The 20,272-nt window shown below is 41.1% G+C and overlaps 1 protein-coding gene across 1 annotated transcript; it reads left to right on the top strand.

The window, feature by feature from the left end:
* Window positions 1-684: 684 nt before the first annotated feature.
* On the top strand, window positions 685-19,703 carry FAM98A (family with sequence similarity 98 member A). The gene is made up of 9 exons (XM_075748906.1): window positions 685-1,062; window positions 1,271-1,349; window positions 4,404-4,552; window positions 6,141-6,275; window positions 9,170-9,354; window positions 11,739-11,819; window positions 13,100-13,216; window positions 15,899-16,066; window positions 17,804-19,703. The coding sequence occupies exons 2-9, from the start codon at window positions 1,297-1,299 to the stop codon at window positions 18,563-18,565; spliced, it is 1,650 nt and encodes a 549-aa protein (XP_075605021.1). The 5' UTR covers window positions 685-1,062; window positions 1,271-1,296; the 3' UTR covers window positions 18,566-19,703.
* Window positions 19,704-20,272: the final 569 nt, after the last annotated feature.

Here is a 20,272-nt window from a genome sequence, read left to right as displayed (position 1 = left end):
TGCTACCTAAGAGAACAAGCAAGAGCAAGCAAAATTATCTCCTACAACCCTATAATTGAGTTTTCCATTATTAATGATGCGTCTTCATCCACGTGCATGGCTTTCCTTCTGAAGATGCTGGCAACTGAAAGAAGTGAACGGTGTTATACTGTCCCTGGCCCCCAAAATTTAAAATAATTAAAAAAAAGCTGCCAGATCATTGTCTTAAGGAGTTTCACCATCAGCACAGAGCCGGACAGGCTCTGGCATGGCCAACATCGCTTCAGCATCCCCAAAAGCCACATCACCAGCATGACACGGAGACACTGCTGCAGCCAGCGCCGCCGGCCCACGGGGCGCCGGCCCCCGCGGCCTCCCAGCCGCCTCGGCAGGGGCAGGCCATCACCCACCGGTTCGCGCAGACGCGCCTAGGGGGTAACGAGACCCGCGGAAGCAGCGACTTCAATTTATTAATTTTATTTTTCAGACGCAACCGCCACACCAGCCGCAGACCCCCTCCGCCCCGGGCCTGCCCCCGCCCCAGCCGCCCAGGAGCGGCGGGAAGCGGCCGTACGGCGGCCGCAAGGGGTCCCGTGCGGAACACGGCATGCTGGGATTTGTGGTCCCGGTGGTGCCGCGGGGTCCTCCGGGGTGGGGAAGCGCTCGTTCACTGACGCAGTTTGACCCTTCTGCCGCCCCGTCCCCGTCCGCCTGTTGCCGCGACACCGCTCGCCACAGCACATTCCAGCGTGGGTTGCACGGCGGGGAGCGGGGTCTTTTCTGCGGGACTGCCCAGAGGGCCGCCTGAACAGAAACGTGAGACCCTTGGCTCGTCCCAGGCTCCCTCCGCACAGAAACACCCCGGCGCCCGTCCTCGCGCTCGCGTCTCCGTTTAGCAACGCTGCCTGGCGGGGCAGGTAGGCGGAGACCGCCGCGGAAGAAGACTGCGCCGATCAGGCATTGCGGCGACCGGCCCGACAGAAGCCGGGTGAGGGGTCAGGCCGGGGACCTGCTCCTCCCTCCTTCCCTCCCCACCCTGACATGCCAACCCGGCAGTCGGCGGCGCAGCAGCGTGTGAGCAGCGTACGTGGGGCCGCCGGGGGGGGACGGACGGGGGCGCGGCGGGGGCTCCTCGCTCACCCCGCACCGCAAGGTGGGGGCGGGGTGCGACCGTTGAACCCCTCCGCGAGGCCGGGCTGGGGGCGGGGACGGCGGGGGGGGAGGGAGGTGTGTGTGTGGGGGGGTGCCGGGGTCGCAGGTGCTGGGGGCGCTGAGTCCCGCTGTCGCGCAGGTTCCCTCTCCGTGCCCCGCCGCAGGATGGAGTTCGAGCTCCTGGAGAGCGACGTGCTGGAGTCGCTGGAGGACCTGGGGTAGGTGCCCGCGGCCCCGGGGCCGGGCGACGCTCTGTCCCGGGGCTGGCGCTGGAGGGGGGAGGGGAACGCTGGGCGGACTTTGGCGGGGCCGGGCCGGGCCGTCCCCGGGCGGCTGGTGCGGGCCGGGAGCAGAAGGGCGGCCCCGGTGTGGGGCCCCTGGCGCGGGGGGCGCCGGTGCCCGGCCCGGGCAGGCGGGGCCGGTGTCGCCCCGGGGGGCCGCGGCCCAGGGCGGCAGCTGGAACGGTCCCTTTTCATCAGAGCTGAGGTGCCGCCTCCGTAGCGGGGCTGGTGATGGTGGTGCCGGTGGTGCCGGCTCGGCTTGAGAAAAGCGCGAAGCCAAACAGGCAGGTTTTTAGCTGTACGGCCTTTGCAAGCGTTTTGCTTCCTCCTGCGTGCTGATCTCCCCGATTCTTGTGATGCCATCCATCCGTAACCCCTCTGATCAACAGAGCGGTCCTAACTGAGAGCAGGGAAGGGAGAAAGAAACCTTTTAAGAGAAGTCAGGGGAGAAGAAAACTCTTAGGCTTCATAGTTAGTGAAAAGTAATAGCCAAAAATTGTGAATGACACAGTATTTTTTTTCCTTTACTTTCTTTTTAAATATAATATAGCACAGGAGACTTTTGTTGTTTAAACATGTTTGTCAGTAAAGGTTATATAAGTACGAAAGGGAGAGCAAGGAGAATGTGCCCTGCTGTAGGCTTGCATGTCTGTAAATTGCTGAGAGCTCAGACAAGAGGCAGTTTTACTGCTGCTGATTCTGTGCAAACAGCTGTATTTACTCACATTGGCCACAATCCCATAAATCACTTTGATGCTAGAGTCGTTATGCTCCAACAAAGATTATATTTACAAGTTAAGTTGGTGATGATAGTTCCAAAGATTGGCAAATAGGCTTCTATTTTGGCAGGTATTTCTCTGTCTGAAATGTGAAAAGGTCTCTGCCATGATGCATGTACCATGATCGGCGTCTTTTTTTTCTGCCATGCGTTTAAAAGTATATTATTGGCTTAGAGGAGTTGTGATTTGTGATCCTTACCAGTGTAATTATGGACAGAAAGTGTTGTTGTTGATGTTTGACATAAATAAAGCGAACAATGAAAGCAGATTAAAAAATAAGTTATATCAACCAAGATTGGTAGCAATGATTGAAAAGAAAATTTGGAGGGCTTCAACAGTATTGATAACAACTGGGAAAACTACTGCATGTGACTAAATGGCTTCTGTTTCCTTGTATCTGGAAAGGCTGGGGTGTTAGGTTTTTAAGCTCTGGCTGTAGCTCCACAATCCTTCACGGTTCAACTTATTCTTTCTAACCAGATACTGAAGACATTTTTAATATATTACTTGATAGCATTGCACATCAAAGAGTTGTTTCTTTCTGGATTTGTGCTCAAGGTGCTCAAATAGTGGCCTCTTGCTTTTTCAGTAGTTTAACAAACTGACTTAGAACGCAAACAAACCAGACAGCGTAATGCTACTGAAAGAGGAATGTAGCTCTAGAACATGTGCCGTTGGCAGGAATGGAAGGAAAAAGCTGCTTGCAGTCAGGAATCTGCAAGTTGGATTACTGGGCAAATAGATGTGTAGCTGAAGTCATGATTATCAGAGATAACACAGTCAAGATGTCATATCTGTCAAAGAAAAATTCTGGAAAAGGGGCCTCTGATGTGACCAGTGACTTAAATCCAGATCTTGCCAAAGCAAAAGGCTTGTCATCACTTCCCTTCTACTTTGATCTATAACTGGATGTTTCTGTTCTGAGTCCCAGATGTTCCTTTATACATGTAGGCCCCAAACGTCTGTGGGACAGGACTTAAACTTGCTGTAATTAGCCTGTTGGAATTGTCTGGCCTACTCTGGTAATGTGGTAGGTAGGGTTGTAAGACATCAGATTACAGCTTCCCACCAGCTGCTAGTAGATTAACTCTGTGTCACTAATGGAGCTGCTCTGTGAGGTAAAAGTTATTTTTGAGTGTGGCTTCTTCATTTTGGTTGGATGAAGTAACAGGCTGTTACAGTGGAGACCAATCTCTTACATGTTATGTTAAGCACAAGAACAAAGTGTGAAGAATAACATTTTCATTTGCTCTTTGAGATGTGGTTTTTTTTTGGTTTTTTTCTTTTTACACTTCTGAGGTTTGCCAAGAGTTGACTGGACTCACTGGGTTGCTCTGATATAGTGAGTGACTTTACCTGGAAGTTTGAAAGAGGGATATTTTGTTGATTATGCTCACTCTCGGATGTCCTCCTGTTTTGGGTGCAGTATATCAAAATAATGCTGTGCTTTTTTTCTTAAAAACTCTGGTAAGCTCTGACTTTGTGCTTCTACCTGGTTAATGAGGCAGTCTTCTCCTTACTCTTCGTCCTCCCCCGACAGCATATCAGTACACAGGTGTCCTGAAAACTATGTCTTCTAAGACCTGATCCATAGACCCATGCTTTCTTGCACTTGGCCTGATTTTGGCTTATTTTGTTTATGCAAAGAACTAATTCTATTTTTTTTTCTTGTGCCTGTTCAAGGAGGTAATTTTTCAAAAGAGGATCTTGTCTGGCAGATCACGTTTGTAACATTTGCACTGAAGGCTTTGTTTTGCATGGCAACCCTTTAGTACGTGATAGGAAATGACAGAAAAAAAGCACTAGTTCAGCAGTAGTTATTCAACATTCTGTAAGGCAGTGCTCAAGAATGATACTTTGAAACTGCAGTTGCCCTACATAGGTATATTGTAAGTAACATCTTCAAGAGATAGAGGCAGAGAATTTGCTGCTGTGTGTGATAATATTTTCCAGGATGAAACCTTTGATGATGATAGTTTGTGACAGTCTCTTTGGCAGTAAGCTAATGTGCATGGAAATGCTGGGTTTACTTGGGTGTTCTCAATATGCTTTTTCTTATAGTTTAGTGCAGGAATCTTATCAGTTTAGATGTACAGCATTACAGACATGATGAGAGTGCAGCTCTTAATATGTATACAGCGTAAAATAAGTCTGTCACAGGACATCAGTCGTAGCAAACCTTAATAAACTGTGCTTTTGTTTTACTTGTCAGTTACAAAGGTCCATTGTTAGATGACGGAGCACTGGCTCAGGCAGTCTCTCGTGGAGCCAGTTCCCCTGAATTCACCAAACTCTGTGCTTGGTTGGTGTCTGAGTTACGGCTATTCTGTAAACTAGAGGAAAATGTGCAGGCAACTAACAGTAAGTAGCCATAACTCTAGCACAAACGTGTACTTTCATCTGTGTTCTCGCATGCCATAAAGATTTGGGCCGACAGTTGCTAAATATGTGGTACCAGGGAGTATTGTCTGCATGCTGTTAGATTTTGGATATTTTCCACTTCAAACTTGGCTAATGAACAGCCAGTAGAGGTTGAAATAATAGTGAGGATCAACAGTCTTTCTTCTGAAATTAGCTTTTTCTTTTCAGTGTTCAACCATAGAGGTTTTTTAAAGTTCTTGCATGGTTTTAAGGAAACATTAGTGTGGGGGGTTTTTATTAGATCATCAAAATACTTTTATTTCAATGTTTCTGTCTGTAATTTTGATGTTAAGAAATGCCTACTGTTCAAGGAAATGTTCTCATGACTACAGTAACCATATTTTTGTTTTATTGTTGGTTACCTTAATTCTGTGCTTACTGTGTATTTTTCCCTCTTTATGAAACGCTCTGTGAGAAGGAGCCTGAAAATGTTTATTTGTTTATTGTTTTGATGGAGGAAGCACACCTTAGTTTTGCAAAAATGTTATTTTTGTCAACTAGTGATGACATTCTGCAGATTAAATTGATAAATTGGTGCGATAACCTGTACTTCTGAATATCTAATGTATTAACTCATAATGCCTTTATGAGCTTAACTTTCAATCTACTCAGTGGCCAAAGATTGCTGCCTTTCACGTCAACGTCTGTTCTTTTCCTCTTTCTCTGTTTTTGATGTGCCCATCCTTTCTTTTTTGAGTGTATTTGACTCATTTTCTCTGTTACAATACATCTCACCTTTTCTAGTCGTATATGGTTCCTACTATACATTTTGTGTAAAAATACGATCCAGAAGTATTCTAACACCTATTTCAAATTTGCTAAACAGTGATAGAAACATTTTATCTGTAGTGCCATCAAGTCCTACCTTAATTTTGTGTGACTTGAGTTTATAAATAAGAGACATTTTGGGTCGAAGTCCCTTTTCATAAGAAGAAAAACTGTTACCTCTCATCAATCACTAATTTTTGCATAACTTGGCTTAACAGGTTCAGATTAGTTTCACTAATTTCTGACACAAATATCAGTCTAAGCTTTGGTTTACGTGACTTATTTTTAAAGGATATTGGTATGGAATAAGATCATTTGACAGATGTGAGCTTACAGGGAGAAGTAGTAAAAACATGAGAGCTCATAAACCATATTATTCATTACTTTATCAGAACGATCGAATACGTTTGTAGTAGGAACAGTTAGTTGATACTAAAAATATCCTTGTAAAAATTGTTATGTTTTTAATGTCACTTTTCATTGTAGAAGTTGCCAGTGGCTGTCTGTTGTAGCTGGGAAAAGCTGTCAGGGAAACATAATTTTACAATAATGAGAAATACAGCTCCAAATAGGTTGTGCTGTGTCTTTGAGAAATCCAAAGAATGCATTTGGCCTCCATTAGAAGCAAGATTAATGTTAAATAGCAACTGGAGCATAGCATCACTTATTTTTTTAAATAGCTCATTCATTCTAATCATAGCCAGAGATATATATATTGGCTATAAACAAATTATTATTATTCTTATTCTTTTTCTTTAAGGTCCAAATGAAGCAGAAGAATTTCAACTCGAAATGAGTGGGTTGCTGGCTGAAATGAACTGTCCATATGCATCATTAACATCAGGAGATGTGACAAAACGCCTTCATAATCAAAAGAACTGTCTCTTGCTGCTTAGTAAGTTAAAAGCGTGCTTGCAAGCAAATCTCGTTTTGTGCAAGAATCATAGTATTGTTTATTATGCTTAATGAGATACTGTCATGTTTACCACAACCTACACAAAAAATTACCTAAAATTGTGAGTTACTTTTCCCTGTAATTTACATTGTCAGAAGATTATACTTTGGCGTCTTATAAACTTACCAGTCACTCTGTAGCCAGTACATGATGGAAAATTCTGAACATTCACCTTTTTCACATTCACTAGCAAAAAGCATGTCCTGTTAATTCTCAAAAGGTACTCTGAAGAGGGAATAATTTGAAGACTTCTGCCAGGATTTAGCCACTGAACTTTGTTTAGAAGGGTTATAAAAATGACCACTAAGAGCAGCAGATGTGTCATCATTTTGGAGCCCCCATCGTGATGACTTGCAAGGTGCAAGAAGACTTGCATTTTCCTACACTCCGACAACAATTGGAATTGTTGTGAAAAAGATAAAATGTTTTATCCCAACTCCCAGTTCTTTTGATCATCTCCAGTAGTAAATAGCTGTAACGTTGCTTTCTGCTGATTGAAAAGAAATTAGCAGTAGCACCGGTGATGTCTTCCCTTTACTCTTCCACTCAGCAGATCTCAGTACCTAAATTGGTTTTATTCTGGGTTAGGAAATGTTAGAAGAGAAGAAATAGTACTTAAATTTGGAAAAAGTGTGTGATGTTGATTCACATTTAAAAAAAAAAAAAATTTACAGGTGTTAAAATTAGAAATTGTAATACTAATTTTAATCTGATCTGAAATTCAACATAAATTAATGTTTTATTTGCTTCCTCAGTTGCTGCTGATTCTTTAACTTCTCAAAACAGAATTTAATTCTGCCCTCGGCTGAGATGTAAGAAATAATTACAGAGTAGGTTCCTGTATTTCAACAGTAGGAGAAAGATGAGTAGTAAGACTTAATCTGAATTTGTTTTGATAGTATCTTCAAAAATGTCAGATGAAGTTAGGTAATTATTTCAAATATATTGTAGCTCAAACAATCTGCCTTTTCGCTTCTTCTCTGTAAGCCAAGCCATTCAATAAATTTGGCTTGTCTGTGACACACAGTTTATCCCAGAGGTCCTCCGTGATGTACGTTTTGGTAATATAAGGCCATGTTCAGAAGCTGAACTCTGGTATCCCATCTGGCAGGAATACTGTGTTTACTGTCGAATGTGGAATTGAAATAGATGCCAAACTCCTTTTTTGTGTACCACGATAGTTGCATAGCTTGCTTTACCTACATTAAGCTAACTTATTATTAGCTATCCTGTTGTATGTGAGCCATAAACCCAGATTTTTTCAGGAGAGACAGAATAACCCTCTTTAATGGAATCCCAGGGTATTTTACTTTTTAATGAAATGTGGCACAGTTTTGTCAGTTGGAAGATGTATCACCATTCCTGGGAGAGGAAAGCACCAAATAAACAAGCAGTTAGGATGGTCTTGGTCTGCAGCATCACTAGAATACAACATTAAGTACTGGCATCTGTAAAAATAAAAAGTACAAGAGTTTCAGATTGGTTCAGAAAAGGCCTGCAAAAAAGAATCACTATCTGGAGAACATTTATGTCTTACAATGACAGACTTAAAAATTTTAGTCTTTGTCAGAGGAGGTTGAATGTAGCTTGAACGTGATCTCTGAATTCTTGAAATAAAATGCTGCTGCTAGTTCCTTTATCAGGAGGTCCTAACGGGGTGTAAATAATTGAAAGTTGAATATAAGAAAAATCTGTATAAAATACTGTTGAAAGAACTTACAAAGGATTCTTCACTGCTTTACGTATTTTAAGAATTTTCTAATTTATAAGGTGTTCTGTGTCTTTAACATAAGATGTTCTGGAGATCTAGAAGAAATTCTAGAGATTATTAAAATGCTTTGTTCTTTTCTTAATCTTTTGATCTGTCCCAATTTTATAGGTAGTAAGCTGCTTTTGTATAGCCATGGGTTTACATCCCTGCTCACAAGTCTGTCTTTATCAGTGCAGTATCTATTTTTCAATCCTTATTTTTAGAAATAATTGTTTACATTACTGTTACGGTCACCCAATATGATTCATAATGAAAGTATTGTTAAGCCTCTGCATTTTTTTCAATTCAAACTTTAAAGTTGTGACAATTGCGAGCAAAGGCTGTGTGCTAAATTTATATCACTGTAACTGACACCTAATGGTGAAATTTTGGGTGTATACCATGTTAAGAAATTGTGATTTTGATATTTTTATTATTTGTTTGATAAAGGAGTTACAATGTGATGGTAGGCTCCTGCAGTTCTGATATTGAAGAGAACTGCAGGCATTCTAGCTTCTATTTCACAAGCTACTGCCTTTCTTTCTGGAATTACTGTAAACCTGAATTCTCAATAGTACTTCTCAAAGTGGGGTTATTTTTTCACTCTGCGTCTTACCTGGGGAAGTAGAGGAGATTCATCCAACATTTCACTTCTCTCTACTCATTTCCTTGCTTTGTTTCCTAGAGCCTCAAGGAGTGCTTGCTGTCTGCCTTGAAGTGCATGTCCCAGTCCCTCATCCTGCTTATTTCCATGTGCCTAGTCTCCTGTCTTTGCTGGGCAAAGCCTGAAGGAAGGGAGCCATGCTCTGTTGAACTCTGTGATTAATACCTGTCAGAATCATAGGGATTTTTTCCAGGCTTTAATTAGTTGTACTAAACCTTTCCCATTCGTTGTGTTTCTAGCATTGAACTCGGTGATTATTAGAAATATGAGTGTTCTGTGGATACCAAAATTACAGCCCTCTCTCTTTCTAAAACAGTCCATTTGCACATTTGTTGGTTGTAAGCGCTTGAGTTCTCACTGGTTCTAAAATAATTTAACTCGGCTATATCTGATGCTGAAATCTAATTTTTCTTACCCCAGCATACCTCATCTCAGAACTGGAAGCTGCCAGAATGCTGTGTGTGAACGCCCCTCCTAAAAAAGCACAGGAAGGAGGTGGCAGTGAAGTCTTTCAGGAGCTAAAAGGCATATGTATTGCTTTAGGCATGTCCAAGCCTCCAGCCAACATAACGATGTTCCAGTTCTTCAGTGGAATTGAAAAAAAAGTAAGATCCAAAGGAACAAAACTAGAATATTTATGATGTTACTGTTTTGATGGAAAATAGTTCTGCTACCAGGGAGAGATTTGCCTCTTGTGAAACTCCAGTGTTTGAATTGTGAAGGAGAGTTAACATGATTTACTGAGTATGCCACGAGTCAGGATTTTGAAAATTAAATTAAAGGCTTTTTCCATGCCAAGGCACGAGGTCAGGGACTATGCTATCATTGCCTTCCGGGGTGAGGTATTTCTTACTCTGCTCTAGGTTTTAATGTCATCACCTGTTGCAGAAAACATTGAAAATGCTGAGCTTAGGCCTCCGGAAGAACATTAAGGAGAAATGTATTCCAAGAAATACACCTAAACAAATTTGTACAGGAACCTACTGTTTTAAAAATGTTTAGGTTAAAAGGTGTTGTAACTAAAGTCAAGTTTACACCTTTTTCTCTTAGGCTTCATCAGTTCTTGTGGTTCCATTTATTTTTCCTTTACATATATGTGTTCTCCAGGTTGTTGTGGTTTTTTTTTTTTTTAAAGTAGTTTACTTTTGTTTGAGTAATTTTTATAAAGCAGAGAAATGAAGTGGAATGGATTGTCCAATGCACAGACCAAAAGTGGGGGACAGAAAGTTTTCAAATTATATTAAGTAACTTAACTTGCAACATAGGAGAGAGCAGAACAGAAGAAGAGAATCTTTGTGAACTTTAAAGAACAGATACAATTACAAAGCTCCCCAAAATACTTTCAGAGAAGTTTTTTAATTAACCTTTTAGTTGCATTGTACTTAAACAAATCCAAGCAACTGAAGATAGTGCTTCATTTCTTTGCAAGAAATCAGTTTGGATTGACCTGTTTAAGAAGAGGAGGATGGTTTTCCAGCAGAAGTTCAAGGTGTAGAACGGAAGCAGTTTATTTTCTGGTTTTGACATTGTCATGGGCATTAGTTAAGTACATAAGAAATCTGTGCTTCCATTTTCTATAAAAGACAGAAAATATTCATAACAGTGAACAATGCTAGCAAGCTTTGCTGGTGAAAGAGACTCTATAAAAATATAGAATACAAAGTAGATCAAAATCTTTTTAATCTGAGAATTCTGTTTTACTAATTGACTTTTCTTTTACATTGTCTTGCAAGGCTAAGTGAATATGATTTATATCCATAGGTGGTTATACTAAAAAACTCCCTGAACAGTCCTTATAGCTTAATAAAATACATCAGGAATTTATAGCCTACAGAATTTTTTGGAAATCATATATAGCTGTGGTGCTAGCAACCTGAACGCTTCAGATGTCGGTAGTATTTGAGAAGGAGAAAGTAGAGCTGACTAATAACTGAAAAACTTATTTCACTTTGTAAATGAAAATATATCACAAAATTGACCAAAATGTGAAGACTTAAATAACATAGGGTGAAAACTTTATTCTTGACTATAAGACGATAGTTAAGAGATCACCTTAAAGTTTTCTTGTTTTTAAAAAGTGAGTCTTAGAATGGTAATATTATGATCTATCATATGAAAATCAAGCTACCTTTTCCTTTGCATGTACATAGTATAGTTTGGAGTAGGATCTTTGTGTAGTTGACGATCTTTGTGTAATTGACTCTCTTTGTTAATGATCCACCACGTTAAAAAAAGAAACTGCTGATACTTGAACGAACCTCTGCTATTCTGAAAGCACTTGGTTTAAAAATCTTCAAGTTAAAAAAATTGGCCTCGGCACTTTTGGAAAACCAGGTCACTGAATGCGTTAAATCAACTGCTGGAATGAACAGCCAAGAAAGTTGAAAAATGTAGTTTGCAGCAGTGGAAAAGTGAAGTTTCATAACTCCAGCTTGCTTTGATCCAAGTTTTTGTCGCTGCTTCTCCATTTCTTCCCCCTTGAAGTCCTCAGAAATCTTGACATGGGAAAGATAACCTAAGTTGTGTCCAAACTTTTAAAATATAAGTTAGATTTAAATTTTCATATTGAAGATTTTCTCCTTTTGATTATAAAGAGGAGTCCTTCTTTAGGTCTTGTTATATTTCACATAGTCTTAATACAACCTTTTTGACGCAAGTATGGGTGTTTTTCTGAATTAGAGATTTGTGGAATAATCCCTCTGTCTTCAAGGGGAGCTGCACCTCATGGAATCTTTCTATTTTAACTGCAGAACTTCTCTATAATCTCTTCTCTTAAGTTTTAAATAATTATAGCTGAGACTACCAGAAGTTTAAAAATAGTTGCTTTCCAAAAGAAGTGTGTTGGGTTCTCTGTCCCAGAGAAAACAACTTGATATTGGAGGTTGCTCTGTCATGCCTATGACTATCCAAGAGTCCTCTCCTGTAATTTGAATCTTGAAAAGCTAATTTTTCTTAGCTAATGCTTATGTTTTTATATGTCTTTTAACAGCTGAAGGAAACCCTAGCAAAGGTTCCACCTAATCATGTTGGAAAACCTTTATTGAAGAAACAACTGGGACCAGCTCACTGGGTAAGTAGTTGCAGGTATTAGAGCCCATTTCCCTTTTTTAAGTATATAAAACATTGATCTTGGTTCTGTGTGTAAAGTTGCAAAATGATTTTTCTCATCTCTTTCTGAAGGTAAGATACTTTCTTGCAGTATTTTACATATATGTTGGTACAGTAAACAGTCAGTTACTGATAACATCTTAGGCTCATGAATCTGTATGTCCAGATACAGGCAAAAGTTTTCCTAAATAAAGTGGATTTACAGTAGTGGTGCTGGCCTGTGTGCTTGTTGCAGTAGCTTAAGCTTTCCTCTCCTGCCTCATGCCAGCACTGTCTGTGTGATCTAGCCTCGCTGAGATGGCATCACAACTCCACCTGTGGCTTCTTTCCAGCTACCTGTGGGTCTTCCCATCATTTCCTCCTCTCTTTCTGTACCGTTAGTCTGCTTCCTTCATAGCCTCCTTTCCAAGAAGCAGTGAGTGTGCAGGTGGAAGCTGGGAGAGGCTGTACACCCAGGCGGCAGGGCTGGGTTTTGTCACTTGCTGTTCTAGAAGGATAGATACTGCTGCTGCACCAGCGCAAAGCTATGGCTGCTGCTGCAAGACTGCAAGTCTCTCTTGCTTAAGGTTGAAGCTTGTTTACTCCCAACAGTCTGCTTCCTGTGATGCTTGTATTGTTGAGGCTGAAAGTGGGCCTCACAGTCCCCTTCCAGCCAGGCTTCAGTCAAAACATAAATTAATTCCTTAATGGTGCATATCTCAACTGTTGCTCTGACTAGATCACTGTCTGCTACCAGGTGTGGTTCTAGTGATGGCTTTTCCCCATAGGGCACTTTGTCTTGTCTGTATGCAGATTGTGCTTTAATCAAGATCCTCTTATGGTACTTTACTTACTTTTAGTCCTCGATCTTTGCTCTATCTTTGTCCTTAAGCTTACTACTTTTTAAGAAGGCAAGGACACCCTGGTCCCTAGGACTTGCATCTCCTTCAGCTTGTTACATGTAGTATTTTCTCACTTTTTGCTTCTCTGTCCCGGTGAGTGTTGACAAATGCCTCAGCAGTGCATGCAATTTTTATGTCCCTTCTGAAAAACCAGACAGCTGTGCTGTTAGAAATGGTGGAAGGCTGAACGTGAGGATAACAGAGCCTTTGAAGCCTTCAGGAAAATAGTGTTGGCAGACGTAGCTTGCTGTGAGCCCGCTTGACTGTGCGTTTTATTATCTTCCATCCACATAGTTTATTATCATAAGTACAAATATTTTATTGATAATCTGTAGGTTATGTTTGCAAATTTTTGTTTCAGGAAAAAATTGAAGCAATTAATCAAGCCATAGTCAACGAATACGAAGTCCGAAGAAAACTGTTAGTCAAACGTTTGGATGTTACTGTGCAGTCCTTTGGCTGGTCAGATAGAGCTAAGGTACAAGCAACTTGCTGTGAAGTCCTGGTTGATGGTAATGCTTTATAATAAGTTTCTTTGGAAAACTGCTTCATTGTCTCATCCTTCATGAGTAAGAAATAACCACAGGAGTTGTCTGGGTTTGGTTTGAGTTTCTGAAGAAGCTTATGACAATGTCAGATGACTAAAAAAATTTTACTTCAAACTGATTTGTTGGATTTTAAAACAGTATGTAAAATGAGAGGATAGACCATGTGTAACTATACACCAAAGCCAAAGCATAGTTAAATAGGCTACTAGGAAAAAAAAAAAAAAAGAGAGACTACTGATCCAGCCATTTGCGTTCAGGGTACCATAAGGTGAATCATTAAGTGCTGTGTCTGTGTGATAGTAGAAAAGCATCTTCCTGTTCACCATCCATAACTTTGTGTTGTCTGCGGTGATCAGGTTTCCTTAACTCAAAGTGTGTCTGCAAGCACAGCTCCACAGATTCACATGAGAAAAGCTGCTAAGGCACTGCTTGTTCTTACCTCGTAGACAGGGTAATATTTTATGTACTACTTTTGTCTTTGAACTGTGCAAGTGGCTGTGACATGATGTCTGTTCTCTCTGAGTATGAGATACATATTCTGCTTTTAAAAATAATTACATAGTTTCCCTATTTCCTGTATTTCACAGTGAAAAAGGAATTAGAAGATTTAAAAAATAGTACATATCACTTATTTTCTAGGACTAAACCAGATCTGCTAACATGCTGATAGTTATGCTGCTGGCAATGTTTGAGACTGAGTTATTAGTGATGAACTGTGACACATGAATCATCAAGTGTTTTTTCTTGATAAATTCTTTATTCAAAAAGAAACTGTATTTTAATAATAAACTGTGACCTCTCCCCTTTTCTGTTTCATCGCTTGAGTAGGACTTCTATTTGTGTCTGATCTAAACCTTGTATCCTTCAGGGTTTTTAGTAGATGATTGAAGAACTATCTGATTGTTTGAATATTTTAATAGTGAATGAAAATGGGCAAAAGTATGGATTAGGTTAAAACCCAGGGACTTATAATTGTGTTATAGCTTTGGCATCCAAATCCATGTTTGTTTGTTTGTTTTTTCTAGGAGAATTCTTAGATGTTTTTGTACTTCATTAGCTTCATGAAATCCTTTCACAAAACCCACAAATTGTATATATGCATTTATATATATATTGAAATGCAAATCTAAATTTTTAGGACCGTAACAATACAAAATTGGAGAATGTGGCTATAGTATTCCAGATATGCAGTACAGTTTGTTTTAACAGTAACTTTTAAGCAGTGCTTTAATATATGATGGTAATTTTTTTTATTATTGTAAAATTTGAAAAGCATCAGAATACAGTAGTATAACTAAATAGTTACTTCTCCAGATAGTAGAAATACCAGTAAAAACTTTATTATTAGGGTTTGCTTAAGTTTTCAAGTTTCACCTAAAAGAATCATATCATAGCACCAAAATACTGTCCTCAGAGCTTAGTCAGATTTGCTAGGGAAAAACATACTACTGCTCTGGTGAATACTGTTGCTTTTCCTGTCTTTAGCCAGTATGATGACGTTTAGCCAGGTAAATGATGTGCATGTTTTCCTTCATTTTGAATAAACCCTGTTATTAAAATAGAAGCTTTTGGTTCTAAAAACTTATCACTGAGTCACTTGGAAATACATACTCTCAGTTCTTTCCAGTTTTCTGCCTTTAGATTCAAAATAGGATTTTAAAATTTACTCCTAAGCTCTTGCTCTGTCAAGAGAGTTTTTTGGAAAACCAGGTTTGCCTGTCCCCACTGCTGTCATCTGGGGTCTAGACAAAAAGCAGCCCTTTTGTCTGTGTGCAGATTGCAATCTGGTTTATCCTAACTGCATCACACATTATACTCTGTTGGTAACTGAAGATAGATGTAACTCATGTATTAACTCACGGCTGGTAGCACAGATTTCTGTGGTGTCTGTCAGTTGGAAAACTGCTATCATACTGCCGAGGTGTTAAAAAAAGCCAGTATGGTTAATGCCAAAAGGCAGCAGAGGAAGAGAGATTGCATACGAGGTGAAGTTGACCTGTAGGTTCTGATGTGTAGGGTTGTACGCTAGACAAAGGACTGAATTGGAACAAGCACTTGAGAGCTTTAATTCTGCCTCTTGGTGGCTTGGGTTTGTGAAGAAGCTGACTGGAATGAAGAGTGTGGAAGAGTTAACACAGCCTTTTTCTGCTGATGCAGTGTTGGAGATACCGTGATGCTAGCCTGTCTGGAACGGATGTGGGTCAAGGTGCAGGTGCAGGAGGAGGTCTGGAGGCTGGACACAGGCATGTGTCACTTTCAGTGTCTTTTAGACATGAGCAGCAGTTTGTATACCTATATGACACGCTTCTGTTCTGTGTTTGACTACTTGAAAGTAATATGATTGTTAATCTTAAAATTGTCAGAAGATCGGTATCTTGTCAGTTCAGTCAGAGTAGTGTGTCCTATATTATTTAAGAAACTAATTTGACAAATGCTAGTTTTGTTGCAGTGATTCTTAGTCACATAGTGGTTCTCACTGTTTTTATATTAATTTTTGTTCTATTTGCAGTAGGGTCTTGTTCTTCAGTGTTGATTTAAATCTTTTGATGAGATGTCCCATTGCTTTCCTATTGCTTTAGCTGACTGGGTTTTGTTTTTTTTCTCTCCAACAGAGTCAAACAGAAAAACTGGCTAAAGTCTACCAGCCAAAACGTGCCCTCTTATCTACTAAGTGCACTATTTCCGTTGCAAATCTCTTGGCAGCTCGGCAGGATCTGTCAAAGATTATGAAAACAAGCAGTGGATCCATCCGAGAGAAGACTGCATGTGCCATTAATAAGGTACCTTTGGTGACAAATGGCTTGTTCTATTTAAGTAATTTGAATCTAGCAATAAATCTTACTTTTTTTTTTTTTAGGATTGTAAGTGGCATTTGGAAATAAAGAATAAGAAACTTAGTATTTATGTACTTCAGATTGTGCATCAGTGCATTATGGGAACTGCAATTTCACCTGCTTAGGTTCAGAGTTCCCCTTAGTGGGCAGTAAAAAATTGCTAAAGTATCTTTGATTACTTTCAGTGGGAGTGGTCCTGCTCTATCAGAATTACTGATATCATTACATTGCTGCTACCTAATTCTGTCGCTGCATCTAAAATAACACCTACATAGTGACCATGTTTCTGGTCTACGTAAATAGAATGTATTAAGATCACAAAGCAAGGATCTCACAGGTTAGATTCTCCTGTGTACATAAATAACAGATTGTAGCCAACTGTGTCATTTTAGTAAATGACATAGTAGGAATATGATTTAGACTAAGCAATTTACCTTGTTTCAAAAATTAAGATTTTACAGGAGTAATAGGCTTACAAAAGTACATGTGCTGAACTTGAAGCTCAGTAGCTATGTACAAGCAGTGTACATGGTACTTTAAAGTGTACATGCATGCCTTTCTGCCTTCTGCATACCAACTGTATTTCGGGTAAAGGTCTGATTAATTTAGGATAGAAGGGTGGTGTGCTGATTTGACCATGCTCCCTCCACCCCAAATAATTTTTGTACCTTTAGTGTAGTTGGAGTGGAATGTAAGAAATTAAGTGGGTTGACACGTGTGACTGTATCATCAGACCATATGTATGTTTTACTGGGAATGCAATACTGCCCTGCTGTTCCGTGTCCTGTTAACTTATCTCCACTATCAATATTAAATGTTTTCCAAGACTGTAACAAAGTAACTAAGTAACCTGCTTCCATTGAAGTTTTTCTGTTAGATCATTTTTAAACTTGAAGTAATGCAAATGTCCTGTCCCGTTTTAAGTTTTGCTAAATTCTTAATATCACAGCATCCTTAGACAGCTAAAGACCTCTAGAGCCTTGCTCAATTCTGATCAGCACTGTCTGACACCTGTTTCACAGAATCATAGAATCACAGAATGGTTTGGGTTGGAAGGGACCTTAAAGACCATCTAGTTCCAACCCCTCTGCCATGGGCAGGGACACCCTCCACTAGTCTAGGTTGCCCAAAGCCCCATCCAACCTGGCCTTGAACACTTCCAGGGATGGGGCTGCCACAGCCTCTCTGGGCAACCTGTTCCAGCGCCTCACCACCCTGTTTGTTGGTTTGTAAGTTTTTACGTGTCCTTACTGAAAAATAAAAATCTTTGCACTTTGTTTACCAAGCCAGTGGCTTCTACAGCAATTCAGAGCACTAGTTAGGAGAGAGACTGTGTTGCACTGCACGTGTGGTTGTTTGAGATTAGCAGTCTGCACTAGTAAACAGTTTAGTGAAAGACTGTATCGATGCTGCCTCTACTGGTATGCCTGCTCTTTGAACAAAAAACCCAGGTCTCCTGACTTGTCTTGTTAGCAGTGCTTGGAGTACTAGATAATGCCTGTTTAATTTTTATTAATTGGAGGCAAAGGTCTGTTACATTCAAACAGGCAAAAGTTTGCCTTGATGAAATCCTCTGGATGTAAGAACTCTTGAGCAACTGCTGTTTGTGGTGTGTATCAGTTAGGTGTGACTCTTCTGTGATGCGTTACAACTCCTGCGGCAGTTCTTCCTTTCCCTTTGCAGGTGCTAATGGGCAGAGTGCCTGACAGAGGAGGAAGGCCCAATGAAATCGAACCGCCGCCTCCCGAGATGCCACCATGGCAGAAAAGACCAGAGGCTGGTCCGCAACAAGGCGGCGGCAGAGGAGGAAGAGGTGGCTACGAATCCTCATATGGAGGGCGAGGAGGTTATGACCATGGGGGTCACGACCGAGGAGGAAGAGGAGGCTATGACTCATCATATGGAGGGCGAGGAGGTCATGAACAAGGAAGCCATGATCGAGGGGGACGAGGAGGACGCGGTAGTTATGATCATGGCGGCAGAGGAGGCGGAAGAGGAAACAAGCTTCAAGGAGGCTGGACAGATGGTGGAGGTGGTGGCTACCAGGATGGAAGCTACAGGGAGAGCAACTACAGAGATGCAGGTTTTCAAACGGGTGGCTACCACGGTGGTGGTGGTGGTGGTGGCGGCTACCAAGGAGGAGGCTATGGTGGCTACCAGTCGTCTTCATATTCAGGAAGTGGCTACCAAGGGGGTGGTGGCAGCAGCTACCAACAAGACAACAGATATCAAGATGGTGGGTCCCACAGTGACCGAGGGGGTGGGCGTGGAGGAGGGAGGGGTGGCCGTGGTGGTCGTGGTGGCCGTGGAGGTCAAGGAGGAGGCTGGGGGGGCCGAGGTGGACAGAACTTTAATCAAGGGGGGCAGTTTGAGCAGCACTTCCAGCATGGAGGTTATCAGTATAATCAATCTGGCTTTGGACAAGGAAGACACTTCACAAGCTGAGGCTGCTAAAAACTTTTGCTTCAGTAAAGCTCACGTAATAGAAACCTGATTTCAGAGGCCTGGCTTAAACGCTTGCATTAGTACAGGTTTGTACGTGGCAGGTAGAATCTCCTTGGGTGGGATGTTTTGTATTGAGCAAAGTACAACTTTCTGTAGACCTCTTCTTCCCTGCCCCCAACCTGTTTGAATTAAATGCATCATCACTACCCACTGCACCCTACTAAATATCAACTAATTGCTATGCTTTTTAGATGTTGGACCGGTTCCCTCTGCTCAAAATACTTTTGTTCTGAAACTACCTGCTGTGTTTGCCTTCTGCTTTGATTTAGAGAAATATCAAGACCTGTCTGGTCAAATTTGTCTATTATAATACACAATAGAACGTCTGCATTTTTCCCCCTAATCATTGTTCAATTACACGTTCTGAAATGAGTTCTAAGTATTGCTTTTTGGCTTGCTGGCCTCTCGTTTTAGTCACGAAGATGTTGCACGCACGTGCGCGCACACACAGTGAACTCCCTCTGACAAAGAGGTTTTTTGTCTATTACGTGAGCTCTACTGTGGATGCCACGTTCGGTAGCCTTATCTCCTGCTAAACAGTTTTCCCACCTGCTCAACTCTGAAGACTGACCGCTGCCAAAATCTGCAAAGATCATTTAAAACTAAGCTAAATTGTGAACCGATAGTGTGTGTAGGCCTGTAGTTAGGTGTAGCAATTCAAACTGACCTGCATCCATCCAAAACAAGTTGCTCCTCCTCCAAACCTAATTTTTACTTGAAATCAGCTAGAAGAAATGACAAACTGAAATTTGTTTTATTTGCAAGTTAATACCACTGTCTCAGCAAATCTAGGGCAATTTGTTTTGGGGGTTGTCTTTTTAAAGAAATGCACTACGGCCTGGGAAGATTAGTTCCTGCCTGGAGGAAGCCCTTTTATTATTGCTGCAGAAAACAAAGCCTGGCTGAGTTTGATGTTCTAATGTTTTTTGTTGGTTGGTTGTTTTTTTTTCTTTACTGAAAGCCACATAATGCTTCTTGCTGGGTTTTTTGTGTACATAAATATTGTCAAGCTGTGAAAGAAAATGGCTGAAGGTGTGCTGTTGTATAAAAGGTGAGCAATAAAAGTGTCTGTATGTTCCCTTTGCTTTAGTTTCTTCTTATTGGTAGTAAAAAGTAGTTGTTACAGTAGCTGGAAATTCATGGGGATTTCAGTCTGCTTCATCTATTTTAGATGTTCTAGTCATCTCAGACATACTGTGCATTCTACCCCCTGAGAAGCTGTCAGAACAGGAGTGGATGTGAAGAACTGAATTTCAGTTGCTCTGAGTTTTGTTCTATTCCTCCTTCTGAACTGGTGTAGCAGCACGGTCATCTCTTGGGCATTGCCATATAAAGTTATTCTTACGCTGTGTGAGTGCTTGTCTCCCAGGTTATACTCCTGCATGCCATGTGAACGTGGCGTGCTGCTTCTGGGAACTCCTCATGCTCTCCAGCTTCGTGGAAAATGCAGGTTCCTGCTACTGTGTTCGGATCGCTGCACAGAGGCTATGCTGGTGGCAGAGCCTCTGGCTACCTGAAGTGCCCTTTGGGGCTGAATCCAGGTTGGTGCAGGCAGGAGGAGTTTCTTGGATTACAGAAATAACTTTTGAGAGAATCTGTGTAACGCTGGTGTTGCTGTAATTCAAGCTAATCATGTAAATAAGCTGA

Source organism: Balearica regulorum, chromosome 3 (genome assembly GCF_011004875.1).
Source record: "Balearica regulorum gibbericeps isolate bBalReg1 chromosome 3, bBalReg1.pri, whole genome shotgun sequence".
NCBI classification, from domain to species: Eukaryota; Metazoa; Chordata; class Aves; order Gruiformes; family Gruidae; genus Balearica; species Balearica regulorum.
This window is presented reverse-complemented; position numbering and strand designations above follow the sequence as displayed.

What these genes read in the sequence shown, in the direction of transcription:
- FAM98A (XM_075748906.1), top strand. Translation starts at nt 1,297, where the DNA reads ATGGAGTTCGAGCTCCTGGAGAGCGACGTGCTGGAGTCGCTGGAGGAC. An exon ending in AAATGTGCAGGCAACTAACA is followed by an intron (nt 4,553 to 6,140) that starts GTAAGTAGCCAT and finishes TTTTTCTTTAAG; the next exon opens with GTCCAAATGAAGCAGAAGAA. An exon ending in TCAGTGGAATTGAAAAAAAA is followed by an intron (nt 9,355 to 11,738) that starts GTAAGATCCAAA and finishes GTCTTTTAACAG; the next exon opens with CTGAAGGAAACCCTAGCAAA.